This window comes from Chelon labrosus (genome assembly GCF_963514085.1).
Source record: "Chelon labrosus genome assembly, chromosome: 2".
Lineage (NCBI taxonomy): Eukaryota > Metazoa > Chordata > Actinopteri > Mugiliformes > Mugilidae > Chelon > Chelon labrosus.
The window spans coordinates 2,331,645-2,350,384 of NC_140338.1; the positions used below are offsets into that span (position 1 = coordinate 2,331,645).

Sequence of the window (18,740 nt, forward strand, 5' to 3'; positions counted from 1 at the left end):
ATTTCACGTCTGACGATAAACATTTGGTAAAAATAAAAATTGTAAATAATAATAATAATAAATTGTTGTTATATTTTACGTCTGACGATACACAAATTTGGTAAAAGTAAACAACAACAACAACAATAATAATAATAATAACTTGCCATTAACAGCTGTTCTGGTTTCAGTATAAGCAAATAAAATTAGCTTATGTGAAAAAAAAGTGAATTTTGTTCAAGCAACCTAATTCAAATAGATCATATAAAAAAGATGTGTCAGACATTTTACGTCTGACGATGTACAGATTTAGGTCCCAGAAACCCAGCTTATATAACATACACCCACACACCACTTCCTCTTATATCAGTGTCTGTCGTGAAGTAAGGAGGTGGTGTAGAGGTTCGCTATCAGGTAAGAGGAAACATAAAAGCTTTATTATTATGTTTATAGGACGCATGATGGCGAGTTACTGAGAATATTGAACTGTAATATTTAACTAATATTTCACTCTTGGTTGGACATAACTAGACTTTATGAAGTGACAAACAAAAGTCAAATAAGAACCAAATTCCAAGTCTGTAGAGTTCAGAGTTATCTGACAGTCATGTTGGTAAATGGTTGACTTTGTTTATACTGTGTTTTATTGTGAATAAATATAAAGCAGAAGATCTAATAAGAAAGAGAATCACGAAGAAAAGACAAAGGGAACTGAAACTAGTCCCCACCCACATTTCCAAGTTAAGATTACTCATTCATTCGTTCATCTTCTGTAACCGCTTGTTCCTGTGAAGGGTCCAAGAACCAGAACTTAAAGACATGAGTTACATGAACATCGACCACACAGACAAAACTCACAGGAAGTCAAGACAATGGATTACTTTAGGTTTAAATGTAGAAAACTTATTAAATTGAGTTCAGTATCAAAAACTTGTCCTGACTATTGGAGTTAAAGAGAAACGCTGACATAACTTAACAGGGCTGTGATGTTTTACAGTGTGAGAGGAACTGTGTGAACTGTAACAGACTCTGAAACCAGTTAGATCAAACTCCCTGGGTAAGTGGGATGAATGCATGAACGACGGTGGTTACGTCATTATTCTAACGTTTGTATTAATCAGCGTGTCTCTGACTAACCTCCCTCCAGACAGACTCAGATCCAGAAGATGAGTGACCGCGGGGACGAAGAGGAGAGGGTAGCATCGTCTGCAGCAGAGTTTAAAAAGCCTGAAGGTTCAGTTTCCTCCAAGTGTGATGTTACCGTGTCATCAGACAGCTCTGAACCCGGATCCTCCTCAAAAACACAGCAAGAGCAAACGCTTGAAGCTTTAAACCTGCCCAGATGGTACCGGTTTCACAGAATACATTTGTGACTTACACACTTTGTTCTGTTGCTGTTAAAATGATGATTTATGAAATGCAAGATGACATCTGAGGCAGGGCTCCGACTAAGTGGCTTCGTTATTCATTGCTCTGCCCGTTATTTCACAGGCCGTCTCATGGTGAACTCTCAGAGACTCACTATGAAGAGCTGGCATCAGCACTGAAGTCCAACCCTGAGCTGAAAGAACTGGATCTGAGGAGAAACACTCTGAAGGAATCAGGACTGGAGCTGCTGTGTGCTGCACTAGAAAGCCCACTCTGCAGACTGCAGACCCTGAGGTACGACTGTCTTTGTTTGGTCATTCCTGATAAGAATATCACATCAGTATTAGCCGTATGCTAATGCTAACATGCATACAGAGTTCACACCTTAAACTAAAATGATGGTGTCTTCTCTAGTTCTTTCATCATTTGTAGAGATGTAACACAAGAAGACTAACTGAACAGATAAATTCACTCTTTCTCGTAGACTGAGGGGCAGCATCTTGTCAGAAAGAAGTTGTTCTTCACTGGTCTCAGCTCTTAAGTCAGACCCGTCTTATCTAAGAGAGCTTGACTTGAGTGACAACAAGAACCTGACGGATTCAGGAGTGAAGCTGTTGGCTACAGGACTGGAGAGTCCACACTGCAGACTGGAGACTCTGAGGTCAGTTTGGGTTCTTATCATTTCTCATATCATTTGTTTTAAGGCATATTTCTCATTTCTTTTGTTGGAGGATGTTGCCTGAGAGAGTTGTGCATCATTTCCACTGGTCTGTGCTTTGATAAAAGGAGAGGGATCAAAAACATCAGTCCTGAAAGTAGAAAACGAGAACCCAATTAAACACATAAATATTATACCTGTGTATTTGTTTATTCAGTCAAATACACCAATATTATATATCAGAGAGGTGATCCTCTAGGAGTCCATGTGTTCATAAGTGTTTCCATCAATGTAATGAGACTCAGGTGTGGTTCAGTTCCTGGTTTAGTTTCAATAAATCAGGGATTTGTCTCAGTCTGATCTTCACAACACATGTTTGTGGACAAAGGAGCTTTCTGAGGAGCTCAGAGAAAGAGTTGTTGTTGCTCATCAGGCTGGAAAAGGTTCCAGAACCATCTCTAAAGAGTTTGGAACCCACAAATAATCCACAGTCAGACAGATTGAAGACGACTGTTCCCCTCCACAGGAGTGGTCCACCAACAAAGATCACTCCATAATAGTCTGAGAGGTCCCAGAGGAACCCAGGGGAACTTCTAAGCAGCTAAAGGCCTCTCTCTTATTGGCTGATGTTAATGTTGATGAATCCACTGAACAACCATGGTGTGATGGACAAAGACACTGCTCTCCAAGAAGAACATTTCTAAACATCATGTGGACAAGACAGAAGACTATTGGGACAATGTTTAGTGGACAGATGAGACCAAAGTAGAATAGTTTGGTTTAAATGAGATGAAACAACACTGCATCATTCCAGCATCAGAACCTCATCCCTCCGAGGAATGGGCTAAAATATTTGTTTCATTTGATTCATTTTATGCAGAAATGTAGAAAGTTGAGAAGGATGCAAAAACCTTTAAGTGTAATTTCTAGTCTAGTTCTGCAGCTCTACACATAATATCACCATGATAGTAACTTGTTGAGGAGTGAGTCTCTAGTTCAGTTACTGTATATCAGAGGGTGATAATGCATCATGGAAGCCTCTCTTATCAAATTGTGTATTAACATGTGTCTTCTAATTACAGACTAACTCACTGTAAATTATCAGAGAGCAGTTGTGCTACTCTGCTCTCTGCACTTCAGTCCAACCCCTCCTATCTGAAGGAGCTGGACCTGAGTGGAAACAGAGTGAAGGATTCAGGAGTGGAGCTGCTGAGTGCCATGATGAAGAATCCACTGTGTACACTTAACACTCTGAGGTGAGACTTTACTGCAGGGCTGTTCAGTTAACTGGGAATTGGGGCCTGTTCATGAAACTGAGGCAACCTAAGGGGCCAGAGAATAAAAGTAATCACAGTAACAAATAAAGAAATTACAACAACATAGTGAAGGAGTCAATGTATTCTGTTTTGTTAATGCAGAACAACATAAGCACAAAGGGTTGTCAACTCCCTGAAAAATAAATAAGGGACACCTCATTCGTCAGCCGACCCGGTTGCCTTCACCCTTCCAGACGTGGTGAATTTTTTAGCTTTATTTGTGTGTGAAACTATTTAACTATTTGACTCAAACCTGAGTTGAATTAGATTCATATTTTTGAGTGATATGAACACATGGAAAACAAATTATTATTCAACAATTTATTTTTAATACAAAATAACAAAATTGTCTGTCCTGCTTAACTTAAAACTGTTTAAATTAGTTTTAAACAATAGAAAGCAGAACATTCCTCTTGTAATAGTGCAACAAGAAAAGTGCCATCATAAAGTTTTAGGAAAAGTTGTTGCTTTGTTGTCTTCTGGTATCTTCATCACAAGTAACAGTACTTTGCCCATTGAGATGAGAGGGATTCCTGTTGTCAGCTCTTTGGTCACAGAGCAGGGGGGTATTCCAGAAAGCAGGTTTAACAAACACTGAGATAAAACTTAACCTCTGGGTTGTCTGAACCTGAGGCGACTAAACCCGAGCTGTCGGTTCCAAAACACCGGTTAGCAATCAGTTCAATCAACCCCGGATTGTTTAACCCAGAGTTGTGCGCGATCACGGCGAAGTTATAAAGGCATCATCTATTGAGAGTCGAAACCATGAGTAAAAATGGCAAAGCGCAGAGCAGCCTATTTTTCTGAAGCGGAGCAGCAAGTTCTGCTCGAGGCGTACGAGGAGGAAAGAGCGATAATCACGAAAAAAAGCAATACTTGCGCGTCTGCCAAGGAACGAGATCTTGCTTGGCAGAGAATTGCCGACCGCGTAAATGCGTAAGTTTAGTAGGCTATAGCACATTAATGTGTCAGAAGCACAATAATTCAGTAGATATTAGGCTACATATTAACTGCTTTGTATGAGACTTTCTTATACTATAGACTACCTTGTCATATATTGTATTATTTTTAATTAGATGTAACCCGACCGCCCTCAAGAGAACGTGGCCGCAGGTCAAAACAAAATATAAAAACATTGTCCAAGTTGGTAAGATATATCTGGGTGCATCATCTTAGACATCACTTATCCAGTATTATATTCTTGAATTGCCATATTACAACAAGTTACATTCATTTCAAAGCCAATAGGAAGAAAGCAGAGGAGAGGAAGACCGGTTCTGGGCCAGCGGTGTCCCCCCTCACCAGTGTGGAGGAGTTGGCGATCAGTATCAATCGAGGGCGTCCGATGATGGAGGGGATTTCTGGGGGCACGTCATCGGAGTCCTCAACCTCCCAGGAGGAGCAAAATTAACAAGTGCAATGCATTTTCCCTAATAGGCCCACGCCTAAATCACTTATGTCTAATTTGTGTAGCCTTGCAAGTTCGAAAATGACCAATTTATGAACTTCTCAGTTGTAGGTGGAGGTGGAGTGGTGGAGCCCGCACGCGCAACAATTACGATGAGCGAATCCACGATGCGTAACGTTCGAAATATGGGGATGGAGAATGTTGTTTAAATAAATTAAAGATTCCGCAGAAAAACACTAGCGCTCTGGCAAAAACTCATTAGGAAAAGAAAGGATATTAAGTCGTGGTCTTATACCCTCTCACGGTGAATAGCCCGAATGATTTTTGTGTTTCAATGTCAATTGGATCTTCCTCAAAAGGAAACGTCATTGTGTGACAAGTGTGGAAACAGCGGTCTGGCTGAACGTGCACTTAAATACCCGAACATAACCTGAACAAAACCTACCCCTACCAGGTTAAGTTCAGAGCCTATGTTACTATAGTTACTTACATAGCCTGATCATATTTGAGCGTTCTGGAACCGAAATCCCAGGTTTACCGCTAACTCTGGGTTTACATACCCAGTTAAGTTCAGAGCCCATGTTACCATAGTTACTTACATAGCCTGATCATATTTGAGCGTTCTGGAACCGAAATCCCAGGTTTACCGCTAACTCTGGGTTTACATATCCAGTTAAGCCAGTAAACCTGCTTTCTGGAATACCCCCCAGGAGACGGCCTGGGAATAAGTTTACTGTAAATTTTCACATAAAGCGCCCTGTTGTTCATTCATTTCATTGACATTTCACACACTATTTTTGATTCCCACTAGCCTGGGTGTTCCCATACTGCTTTGCGCGCGATTTCATTCTCCCTGCAAAAGCAGTCTAGCCTGGCTGACGCGACTGCACATCTCAATGAGATGCTGGTCTGGAAACTAGGTGTTTATTTTCTCGTATTTGAGGCGTGGTTTTACAAATGCCTAGAGCCGTTTATTGGGCGCTACGAATGTCTATCAAATGCGCCTGGTAATTCCCATGCTGCCTTGCGCGCGATTCATAGCCAAAGCCTGTTGGTAGCAGAGCAAACACATCCTTCTTGGCAATGAAGTCTTTCAACGCCAAACGTTGCTCTTTTTTTAAAATAAACTTGCGTTCTAAGCTACTTAAAACACTGTCTAAGGCTGCATCAAACGGTGACGTTAGGTCCGCTGCCATGTTGGATTAACACACTACAAGCAGAGCCCGTCTACGGAGAGCCTTCCCACTCTCTATTAAGTCCCATTGTAACGAATTTTGGTTGCAGTTCCACCAGATTTCCACTGGGGGCGATCGCCATGACTGCAACATGAATGGGACTCTATGGAGCTAAACGGCTAAATGTGTCTCTTTCACCCGATTGTCGTTGAGAAATCTCAGATTTGATTGTAGGTTTTGCAAGTTCAACATGGGTTATAGATCAAAAGTTGAATGAACGAGAACTTATGTCCTTTCGTTTTCTTACAGGTTGAGTTGTTGTTGCCCATAACACGCTAGCATTGTGCTAATGAACGCTGATTGGTCAGTGAAGGACTGATTACGACCAGATCCCGCTTGACGGCATCGTGGCATCCGAAGCGGGACCAGAATGTTAAGACGGACTTTTTCGCCCAAGTTTTTTTTTTTTTTCGGCCCGGTCTTTTAAAACAACAAAACAGAAACTATTCTAGCACGATTATTTACCCGTGTCAGCTGTGTTGTCCATGCCTCAGAGAAAAGAAAGTGCAGAGCGCGAAAGCACCAAAGCAGTGACTGAAGGATTGCCGTAAAGCAGTATCTGGTCGTACGATGTGTATGACGTCATTGACATTTTAAAATACTTTTTAAAGCAAAATAAGTGACTCTAAAAAATCTAACACCCAGCAGTGTGTCATTTCTTTGCATCTCCTTTCAAATACAATATTCAAATTACTGCACAAAAAATTATATCCTGAGAAAAGTGGATTTTGAGGGGTATTGCTCCATAGACCGCCATTCATTCTGCACTCGTCCTGAGAGCGCCCTCATATGGAATCAGAGTGGAACTGCAACAGTTCAGAACCCGGAAGTTCAGTGAGAGTGGAACTTCTCCCCTTATTAGACGTTCTCTGGTTCCACTCTTCCAGACTGCTTTCAGCCTGGGTGTTCCCATACTGCTTTGCGCGCGATTTCATTCTCGCTGCAAAAGCAGTCTGGAAACCATTGCCCATATTTTCTCCTGAGATAGGGAACCAATCACAGAACGGGGGGGGGGGGGAGCAAGACGATGACGACGTCTATGCGCGACACCGAAGCTTGTAGTGTGTTAATCCAACATGGCAGCGGACCTAACGTTACCGTTCAATGCAGCCTTAGACAGTGTTTTAAGTAGCTTAGAACGCAAGTTTATTTTAAAAAAAGAGCAACGTTTGGCGTTGAAAGACTTCATTGCCAAGAAGGATGTGTTTGCTCTGCTACCAACAGGCTTTGGCTATGAATCGCGCGCAAGGCAGCATGGGAATTACCAGGCGCATTTGATTGACATTCGTAGCGCCCAATAAACGGCTCTAGGCATTTGTAAAACCACGCCTCAAATACGAGAAAATAAACACCTAGTTTCCAGACCAGCATCTCATTGAGATGTGCAGTCGCGTCAGCCAGGCTAAGTGTTAATAGCAATTTGATAAAAACTGATTTAAGTCAATTTACTATTTTTAATTAAATACCATGTTTGCATTTACAGTGTAAGTTGAAAAACCTAGTAGAGGAGGCATTTATAAGCAAAACAATTAAATTCATAGCTTTTTAAGTTTTAGTTATATTCTCTAAAGAGTGCAGAGAGAATACTGTAACATCTCATGTATTGTCAGTTATTTATTGGTGCAAATGTGCACAGTGCAACTGAGACAGTATCAAAACAGCAAGTAAAATTCTCCAAAAAGTGCAGAGAATAATACTGTATATTATACTATATATAATAACAAGTACTGCCAACAGACTTAAGCTTATTTGGCCTGTGTTATAACACAGAACATTCATATAACAGGCAGGGTTAACAGAATGTGCTTGAATTTTAAATGAAATTAACCAGTTAGTTACAACCCAAGTAGTTCTAAATGCAAAATCAAAGTCTGCTCAGTCTCTTTAAACACAAAGGATATCGTCCCAGGAGCCACGGGAATGTTTTCTGCCAGTCAGCATCAAACCTGTACTTTTAATGGCTGGGAATTGTAGCGTTGTCACCTGCTCCTCCGAATTTCTTCAGTCACGTTAGCTTCATCTAACTCTAATTCTTCCTCGTCCTCGTCCACCATTTCGGCCTCGGTACCTGGGTCCTCAGCTTCTGGCTCTGCCGCCCTTTTAAAATAATCGCTAATGCGCTTCATGGTTCGTACTTTTTGTTTTCGTTTGTTTGGCTTCGCCTCGTTACCATAGATACTCCCTCTGCCTTTAACCGCCTTCTGAAGCACGTCGGCAAGCACGCTTCACTACGTGTCAATCACATATATATATATTTTTTTTCAGCTGAGGCGGCATTCAGGTGCACAACCGGCCACAGCCTCCAAACATCAGCGACACATCATTAAACATTTATTGACACGTTTCTTAGTCTACACCCATCACAGAAACGCCTGGTATCTTTCATCTATGGCTAGCTGGCTGCTGTAAGACAAGCACCCATTGAAAAAATTAAATTGGCCTGGAAAAAATATCTGAATCTGGAATTGACTGACAATGAATGGGATTCAATATTGAAATCCTGTCAATTCAACATCCTCCTGTGCCCAGCACTATACTACTATACTATACTATACTACGCAGGGCCCACATATCAAAAGAGAAACTTTCTCGTATGTATGCAGATTTTAGTCCATGCTGTAATAAATGTAAAGGACATGAAGCCTCACTTATTCATAAGTATTGGTCATGTCCCAGTTTGGGAAAATTCTGGAGATTTTCCAAACTCAAACTCAGTCCTCAGACTTGACACCTGACCCTCTGATCGCTCTCTTTGGCATTACTGGAAGAGATGATTCTTGTTTGACTACATATAAACGCCATTCACTGTCGTTTGACTCTCCCGTGGCCAGACGAGCAGTATTACTAAGATGGAGGGATGCTGCCCCGCCCACCCATGCTCAATGGCTGGGGGACATTATGTCCTGTCTGAGCCTGGAGAAAATCTGCTATTCAATCCATAACTCATACAAAAAGTTTTTAAATGTGTGGGGACCTTTCCTAGAACCCTTTCAAAGTCTTTCCTTACAACAGGGTGTCATTCTCACAATCTGCTCTTTCATGTCATGTAAATCGTTCTCACCTTGACAGCTGATTACAGATAAATTATTTATTCTTAATTTATCCCTGCTTTCAGCTGTCCTCTCTCCTCCACTTTCAGTGTAAACATAACCCATTACTTCCAGCAAAGATGTGTTAATCGGCTCCAGTGTGCTTGTGTTCTGATCCAATTAAATGTATGTCCTTTACCGTTGTGTATTTGTGTATACAACAATGTTCGTATGTGACTGTATGTATATATATGGTCTCAGTATATGGGGGATAAGGGCTTGACGGGATGGGAGGGGTTTGAGTTCATACTGTGCTTCCAGCAGAGGTGGAAAAAGTACTAAAGTATCGTACTCAAGTAAAAGTACCAATACTTGGATGAAATATTACTCAAGTACAAATGAAATTACCCATCTGAAAAATTACTCAAGTAAAAGTAATAAGTAGCTAATTTAAAATGTATTTTAAGTAAAAGTTACTTAGTTACATTTAAAAAAAAAAACCTGTAGAACGGGGCGGGGGATCTCTCCCATGTAGTGAAAATAGGACAAGGGGTCATACATCCAAAACTGTTTAGTTTTTAATTAAAGAACAATCTATACAAATGTATACACATGTAATGACAACATAACACATGTCACACATGACATGTAAGACCCTTAGAAAGGTATAATGTGCAATTTTAGTTCTGACCATCCCATAAAACTTTTTCAAACAATCAACTGTCAATCAAACTGTCTCTGAACCGTCGTCGCTCTTCTGATCCACCTCCATCTCGTTCTCAATCTCCTACAGAAAGACTTGGCGCTTGGTAGTGGTAGCCTACATGCTGACCATACGTCACTCACTACGTGGTTCCGGGCGCGATTTTTTTTTCGGTTTTCGTTAGTCAACGTTTTTTTTTTTACTCAGTAACGGATGGGATTTGTAATGTAGCGAAATACAATACTTCACTCAAAACGTAATCAAGTAAAATTTAAATTACCGATTTTAAAAACTACTTGAAAAATACAAAATACACAAAAAAACTACTCAATACAGTAACGTGAGTAAATGTATTTCGTTACTTTCCACCTCTGGCTTCCAGTGTTATGTATTGTAGACAAATGAACAGATGTTTTATGTTGAGAAAAAAAAAAGATCTATATGTGCAGAAATAATCTGCTTCCTACTTGTAGATGAACTGGGAAGGAGAGTCGTCTTCTTCTTAGTCGTTGTCTTCGTCTTGTTCATCCTCCTCCTCCTTCTGCTGCTGCTCCTTCTTGGATTGTGATTTACTAGAAGTATTACTGCCCTCTGCAGGATAAATCTATTTACAACAACCAGCATATCTCAAACACTTTTGATGTCCGGCCTTCTTCAATAAACACTGCAGCACATTGACATAGTCGTTGCAGCCCTAGTATTCAGTCTAAATGAATAAAACTGAATTTGTATTTCTGTTATTTATTCAGATTGTGTTCCTGCAACTTAACAGAGAACAGCTGTGGTTCTCTGGCCTCAGCTCTGAAGTCCAGACCTTTTAATCTTCATGAGCTAGACCTCAGTCATAATCAGCTAAAAGATAGGGGGATCATGTTGCTCTCCAATGGCCTGGAGAGTCCTCACTGCAAACTGGAGACTCTGAGGTAGACAATTTATTTTTCATCTCTGAGTTAAATTTGAAAAGTTTGAGTATTTTTGTGTTTAAAGTATCGTCTCTGTGCAGGTTGAAGTCATGTCTGCTCTTAGACTCCGGCTGTATCTATTTGGTCTCAGCTCTGAGGTCCCAGCTCCCTAATCTGATGAAGGTGGACCTCAGGCGAAACAAGCTGCAGGATAGAGGAAAGAAGGCCCTGCTTGAACTTGTGAATACTCCAGGCTGTAGATTGAAGTCTCTAAGGTCAGTGGAAGGTTGGATTCACTGTCGCCTTAGTGCTTCCTTTGGGGGTTTTATGCTCTGAATTCTGTAGAGTATCTTGGAACAATTTGGGATTTTAATTGATGATGTAAAACTGAAGTTGTGTTGAATTTAAATATCTATGCTTGAATGAAAGTGACTATGACTTTAGTTAACTTTATAACATTCACACATTCAGCATAACCCTAAACAGAATTTATAATTTATTAAGTTTAAACAGAAAAATAAAATACCCACGTACAACATCTTCTACAGCTTGTTGACCCTCTGCTGATCTTCTGGAGTAAACACTCTATATATTATAGACTATACATTTACTACTACAAGGTTGTTGTGGTCCCCTCCCTTCTCTTAAGGTGGCCACAGGCCCACTAGAGTATTAACTGTCTTGATTTGTTCCCACAGAGTGGAGGAAGGACGAAACTTGGTTGAACCTCGTCAAAGAAGTGAGTATTCACAAAACCATCTCATTCATGTGGTAACTCCACAGCCACGATGCACTGCACCTTTAGAAAATGTGCAAAAAGATAAAATACACCTATTTTTCACATATATTCTCATCAGGACGGGTGGCTGCTCTTCTTGCCAAACGACACAAAAAGTCTAAAGTGGACAAGAAAGATTCAGCGCAGCTGCCGGTGAGAGTCGAACACTTCCTAACTGTATTTAGTGGTAGTGAGTTTGTGTTTATTTGGAGCTACTTCTTATTCTAAAGAAAACATTTAATTAACTGGTTAAACCTTTGAAATAAACCTGGAGGTATTTTGACTGACATCATCATCCTGTATAAGTGTGTGAAATACTGTTTGGTAATGTTTTGGTTGAGTTCATAGCACTTAACTGAAATCCTACTGATTAAGACTTTTCTTTGTCTTTCTGAAATCCAGGGACCGTCAGATGCCAGAACCACAGACCGGTAATAAATCTGATGCTGGAATGATGCAGTGTTGTTTCATCTCATTTAAACCAAACTATTCTACTTTGGTCTCATCTGTCCACTAAACATTGTCCCAATAGTCTTCTGTCTTGTCCACATCATGTTTTAGAAATGTTCTTCTTGGAGAGCAGTGTCTTTGTCCATCACACCATGGTTGTTCAGTGGAGTCATCAACATTAACATCAGCTTTTAGTTCTTCTTGTTCTCTGTCTTCTTGTCACCATCCAGACACATGCATGGTAGATTAAGTGGTGGTTCTACAAAAGAGGATTAAACCATGGTATTACAAAAATATTGGCACCATGAGCGTAATAGAAGGGTGGATTTTAGAAGATGCTTCCCCCCAGGAATAAATTCCAAAGTGTCTGTTTTTGTTGATCAAATTTTAATGTCCTCCTCTCTTTTTTTTTTTGTTTAGTTTAGTTTATTTCGAACATGTGCGGGTAACATAACAAAGTAAACAAACAAATCCAATAAGAATAGTCAAAACAAAAATAATAATGTGAGCCCAACATGTCCGAAAAGGAGTAGGGTGAAGCATATGCTTATTGAACCTACCCCTTTTCCACTACGCAATTAACAATATTTTTTCTCCATATATATATATATATATATATATATACATAAAAAAAAGAAAAGAATTAGAGAAAAAATAAATAAATAAATAAATTTTGATTAAATAAACAAATACATAAATCATTTATGAAAACACCAATTGTAAAAGCCCTTCTTCCTCCCTGTACCTCGTGAAAACCATGCTTCTGTACCGCTTTTTAAACTGGATCATGCTTGGACATTGCTTGAGCTCCACACACAGTCTGTTCCACAGCCTCACTCCACAAACTGTAGGACAAAAAAATTTCAATGTTGTGCGTGCTCGCTGATGTTTTAAATTGAGCTCACCCCTCAGATTAGTAAAACTTGGAAATGAAATAAATGTTAAATTTCTGGCGAGATGTGAGATGAATCTGTTTGAAGTTTACGTAAACTTTAAAACCTGCCATTAGTCGTCAAGATGAGAAATCTAAGTAGAAACAAAAGCATTTGTGCTCTCAACTTAAAATGACATCTTATATGAATTCAGTTAAATTATGAATTGGAACAGGTTTTCTTCAGTTCACTCACATTTTTAAGGCAGCAGGTGAACTTTCGTTTCCAAGTTTTACTGACTTGAAATGTTTTACAGTGTATTGTTACGGTCCTGGGCGGCCCAGTGGTGTGGTGGTTAGCACTGATGCCTCACAGACACCAGAAGGTTCCTTCCTGTGTGTAGTCTGCATGTTCTCCCTGTATCTGCGTGGGTTCTCTCCAGGTTCTCCAGCTTCCTCCCACCGTCCAAAGACATGCTGGTTAGGTTCATTGGTGATTCTAAATTGGCCGTAGGTGTGAGTGTCTCTCTGTGTTAGCCCTGTGATAGACTGGAGACCTGTCCAGGGTGGACCCCCCCTCTAGACCAATGACAGCTGGGATAGACTGGAGACCTGTCCAGGGTGGACCCCACCTCTAGACCAATGACAGCTGGGATAGACTGGAGACCTGTCCAGGGTGGACCCCCCCTCTAGACCAATGACAGCTGAGATAGACTGGAGACCTGTCCAGGGTGGTTACAGAAAATGAATGAATATTTGCAAAAAAACAAAGTTTATCAGTTTGAACATTTTGCTTTTGTTTCTATTTAGATTTCTCATCTTAACTAACGGCAGGTTTTAAAGTTTACGTAAACTTCAGATTCATCTCACATCTCGCCACAAATTTAATATTTATTTTATTTCGGTCGTTCAGAGAGGAGGACATTAAAATTTAAATCAACCAAAAACAGAAACTTTGGAATTTATTCCTGGTAGAGAAACAGCTTCTATTTCGCTCATGGTGCCAATATTTTTGCTGACGTTGTAATAATAATAAAAATGTGGTTTAATCCTCTTTTGTAGAGCCTTGTTTCAAAGGTATTGTCATTTTATAGTAATAGTTCTGTGTCTCCTCCTCTTCCTCCTCCTCCTCCATCACTTTTTCCATCTCAGAACTTAAAGACATGAGTTAAATGAACATCGACCACACAGACAAAACTCACAGGAAGTCAAGACAATGGATTACTTTAGGTTTAAATGTAGAAAACTTATTAAACTGAGTTCAGTATAAAAAACTTGTCCTGACTATTGGGTGACCGTGGGGACGAAGAGGAGAGGGTAGCATCGCCTGCAGCAGAGTTTAAAAAGCCTAAAGGTTCAGTTTCCTCTAAGAGTGATGTTACCGTGTCATCAGACAGCTCTGAACCAGGATCCTCCTCAAAAACACAGCAAGAGCAAACGCTTGAAGCTTTAAACCTGCCCAGATGGTACCAGTTTCACAGAATACATTTGTGACTTACACACTTTGTTCTGTTGCTGTTAAAATGATGATTTATGAAATGCAAGATGACATCTGAGGCAGGGCTCCGACTAAGTGGCTTGGTTATGCATTGCTCTGCCCGTTATTTCACAGGCCGTCTCATGGTGAACTCTCAGAGACTCACTATGAAGAGCTGGCATCAGCACTGAAGTCCAACCCTGAGCTGAAAGAACTGGATCTGAGGAGAAACACTCTGAAGGAATCAGGACTGGAGCTGCTGTGTGCTGCACTAGAAAGCCCACTCTGCAGACTGCAGACCCTGAGGTACGACTGTCTTTGTTTGGTCATTCCTGATAAGAATATCACGTCAGTATTAGCCGTATGCTAATGCTAACATGCATACAGAGTTCACACCTTCAACTAAAATGATGGTGTCTTCTCTAGTTCTTTCATCATTTGTAGAGATGTGATACAAGAAGACTAACTGAACAGATAAATTCACTCTTTCTCGTAGACTGAGGGGCAGCATCTTGTCAGAAAGAAGTTGTTCTTCACTGGTCTCAGCTCTTAAGTCAGACCCGTCTTATCTAAGAGAGCTTGACTTGAGTGACATCAAGAACCTGACGGATTCAGGAGTGAAGCTGTTGGCTACAGGACTGGGGAGTCCACACTGCAGACTGGAGACTCTGAGGTCAGTTTGGGTTCTTATCATTTCTCATATCATTTATTTTAAGGCATATTTCTCATTTCTTTTGTTGGAGGATGTTGCCTGAGAGAGTTGTGCATCATTTCCACTGGTCTGTGCTTTGATAAAAGGAGAGGGATCAAAAACATCAGTCCTGAAAGTAGAAAACGAGAACCCAATTAAACACAAATATTATACCTGTGTATTTGTTTACTCAGCAAAATGATCCAATATTACATATCAGAGGGTGATAATGCATCATGGAAGCCTCTGTTATCAAATTGTGTATTAACATGTGTCTTCTAATTACAGACTAACTCACTGTAAATTATCAGAGAGCAGTTGTGCTACTCTGCTCTCTGCACTTCAGTCCAACCCCTCCTATCTGAAGGAGCTGGACCTGAGTGGAAACAGTGTGAAGGATTCAGGAGTGGAGCTGCTGAGTGACGTGATGAAGAATCCACTGTGTACACTTAACACTCTGAGGTGAGACTAGATCCTCATGGATGTGAATGTCTCCTGGCATCTTTCAGTCGGTGTTTTAGCTTCATGACAGCACCTACTCTGGGAGAACATGTCTACCAATGCAGACATCCATAGCATAAACCCAACTGTGTTTACACCTGTTTTCTATGTTGGGGTGGTCCTAGAGTGCTTGTGTGCAGCATTTTGTATGTTTGCTTTTCCAACCACTTAGAGCTTAGTGGATATTTTTTCTAGCTTTAAATATCTATATGTGCAGAAACCTCTTCTTCGTCTTCTTGGATTGTGATTTACTGGAAGTATTACTGCCCTCTGCAGGATAAATCTATTTTCTACAACCAGCATATCTCAAACACCAGGGTCTATGTTCCATCTATTTCCTCACTTTTGATGTCCGGCCTTCTTCAATAAACACTGCAGCACGTTGACATAGTTGTTGCAGCCCTAGTATTCAGTCTAAATGAATAAAACTGAATTTCTATTTCTGTTATTTATTCAGATTGTCCTCCTGTGACTTAACAGAGGACAGCTGTGTTTCTCTGGCCTCAGCTCTGAAGTCCAGACCTTTTTATCTTCATGAGCTAGACCTCAGTCATAATCAGCTACAAGACAGGGGGATCATGTTCCTCTACAATGGACTGACGAGTCCTCACTGCAAACTGGAGACTCTGAGGTAGACAATTTATTTTTCATCTCTGAGTTAAATGTGAAAAGTTTGAGTATTTTTGTGTTTAAAGTATCGTCTCTGTGCAGGTTGATGTCTTGTCTGCTCAAAGACTCCGGCTGTTTCTATTTGGTCCCAGCTCTGAGGTCCCAGCTCCCTAATCTGATGAAGGTGGACCTCAGTGGAAACGAGCTGCAGGATGAAGTAAAGGAGGCCCTGCTTGAACTTGTGAATAGTCCAGACTGTAGAATGAAGTCTCTAAGGTCAGTGGAAGGTTGGATTCACTGTCACCTTAGTGCTTCCTTTGGGGGTTTTATGCTCTGAATTCTGTAGAGTATCTTGGAACAATTTGGGATTTTAATTGACAATGTAGAACTAAAGTTGTGTTGAATTTAAATATCTATGCTTGAATGAAAGTGACTATGACTTTAGTTAACTTTATAACATTCACACATTCAGCATAACCCTAAACAGAATTTATAATTTATTTAGTTATAACAGAAAAATAAAATACCCACGTACAACATCTTCTACAGCTTGTTGACCCTCTGCTGATCTTCTGGAGTAAACACTCTATATATTATAGACTATACATTTACTACTACAAGGTTGTTGTGGTCCCCTCCCTTCTCTTAAGGTGGCCACAGGCCCACTAGAGTATTAACTGTCTTGATTTGTTCCCACAGAGTGGAGGAAGGACGAAACTTGGTTGAACCTCGTCAAAGAAGTGAGTATTCACAAAACCATCTCATGGTAGCTCCACAGCCACGATGCACTGCACCTTTAGAAAATGTGCAAAAAGATAAAATACACATATTTTTCACATATATTCTCATCAGAACAGCTGTCTAGTCCTCCTGCCAAACGACAGTCTGTTTTTTTTGCCAAACGACACAAAACGTCTGAAGTGGACAAGAAAGATTCAGCGCAGCTGCAGGTGAGAGTCGAACACTTCCTAACTTTATTTAGTGGTAGTGAGTTTGTGTTTATTTGGAGCTACTTCTTATTCTAAAGAAAACATCTAATTAACTGGTTAAACCTTTGAAATAAACCTGCAGGTATTTTGACTGACATCATCATCCTGTATAAGTGTGTGAAATACTGGTGGTAATGTTTTGGTTGAGTTCATAGCACTTAACTGAAATCCTACTGATTAAGACTTTTCTTTGTCTTTCTGAAATCCAGGGACCGTCAGATGACAGAACCACAGACCGGTAATAAATCTGATGCTGGAATGATGCAGTGTTGGTTCATCTCATTTAAACCAAACTATTCTACTTTGGTCTCATCTGTCCACTAAACATTGTCCCAATAGTCTTCTGTCTTGTCCACATGATGTTTAGAAATGTTCTTCTTGGAGAGCAGTGTCTTTGTCCATCACACCATGGTTGTTGAGTGGATTCATCAACATTAACATCAGCTTTTAGTTCTTCTTGTTCTCTGTCTTCTTGTCACCATCCAGACACATGCATGGTAGATTAAGTGGTGATTCTGTGTTACACTGGTAACTACTGTCCTATTAACTGCCTTTCATCTATTCTGGGGGAAATGCACCTGGACATCATAGCCTGGAGTTGCCTCAGTGTAAGTCAAAAACATATTTATAAAAGTTTGTATTGAATAAAATTTGTGTGAACTGAACCTTTATGGAATAATTAAGTGACAATTTTCTGAATATTCACATCTCTTTTTCAATAACACAAATAAATAGAAAATGGAGAATGTACCATTTATTTGATATTTGCCATTGTGGAGTTTCATATTGTATGTTTGTTTCTCTTCATCAGATTATAAATCAGGAAGCACAGAACCTGAGGTGAAGAAGGTGAGAGCTTAGCAGTTTGTCATTATTCATGAATGTGACCCATTGTAGGTGATGGACACAGCTGTAATGTAGATTGTATGTAGAACTGGAGAGTTGTGTTCCTACTTTAATAGTGAGGCTTTCAGCACCATTGTGTTCTCATTGCACTCAAACTGTTTTACCTTCTCTAAAATCCAGAAATCTACATTTCCTCTAGTTCCTCCACGTATGTCCAGGTGAGCATATCATGAAATGATAATAAATTATAAATCATGTAAATTGTGAAGTATTGATAAAATGTCTGGTAGACAACTACACCTCATATACTGACCACATCTGAATTTGCTCGTGTTGGAAAATCCCTTACCTGTTCAGGGTACACTCCGCCTTAGACCTGTTTACACTGAAAGGCTCTAGACCACCCCCCATGGGCGTCCAGATGGCAAGTGGAGAAAGAAGAAGGAAAATCCCTTCATCCGCTATTTTACCAATTGGTGAGTATCCCCCATAGGTGGATAAGAACTTGGTAGAACATTTCCTAAAATACTGCACTCAGGTTCAAGTTTTATGCATTTATACCCAAATATTTATTTCTATCAATCAGTCAATGTATTCATGATTATTTTCAGCCTCAGACTCATTAGATGACTCTCATCTCGCTGCTGTGGACCAGGCAAATGTGAGAGTTTACAGTTTCTTATTTTATTATTACCTAACTGCATTCATTTTAGTATGTGGTTCTGTGCATGTTCACATGTGTTCAGTTCTCTGATTAAACCTCGGATAAACGGGAGGAAAATGGATGAATGGGCAGTTAAATGTTCTCCTTGACCTGATGAAATGTATTTAATTCATTATTAATTATTAATGTTTTGAACAGAATTACTCGTCTCTAATAACTGATTGCTTCTTTCTAAAATTTAGGCCTACAGACTCTTTTTCCCTGAA

General features: G+C 40.0%; 2 protein-coding genes across 3 annotated transcripts; both read left to right on the plus strand.

The window, feature by feature from the left end:
* Nucleotides 1-360: 360 nt before the first annotated feature.
* LOC311495546 (ribonuclease inhibitor-like) lies at nt 361-2,197 on the plus strand. 2 transcript variants are annotated; one of them, XM_084555036.1, is made up of 4 exons: nt 361-393; nt 1,127-1,324; nt 1,471-1,641; nt 1,832-2,197. In XM_084555036.1, exons 2-4 carry the CDS (start codon nt 1,146-1,148, stop codon nt 2,088-2,090), a joined length of 609 nt encoding a protein of 202 aa, XP_084411162.1. In that variant the 5' UTR covers nt 361-393; nt 1,127-1,145; the 3' UTR covers nt 2,091-2,197. The 2 variants fall into 2 exon arrangements, with proteins under 2 accessions (XP_084411162.1, XP_084411161.1); XM_084555035.1 differs by lacking the exon at nt 361-393 and having other exon boundaries at nt 1,072-1,324.
* Nucleotides 2,198-2,967: 770 nt separating this feature from the next.
* Nucleotides 2,968-17,206, plus strand: LOC311506252 (NACHT, LRR and PYD domains-containing protein 14-like; the record flags this gene model as incomplete). The annotated part of the gene is made up of 14 exons (XM_084570137.1): nt 2,968-2,973; nt 3,146-3,261; nt 10,700-10,873; nt 11,297-11,337; nt 11,456-11,529; nt 11,779-11,807; nt 14,310-14,480; nt 14,671-14,847; nt 15,154-15,327; nt 15,824-15,997; nt 16,078-16,251; nt 16,675-16,715; nt 16,828-16,925; nt 17,174-17,206. 14 exons carry the CDS (start codon nt 2,968-2,970, stop codon nt 17,204-17,206), a joined length of 1,482 nt encoding a protein of 493 aa, XP_084426263.1.
* Nucleotides 17,207-18,740: the final 1,534 nt, after the last annotated feature.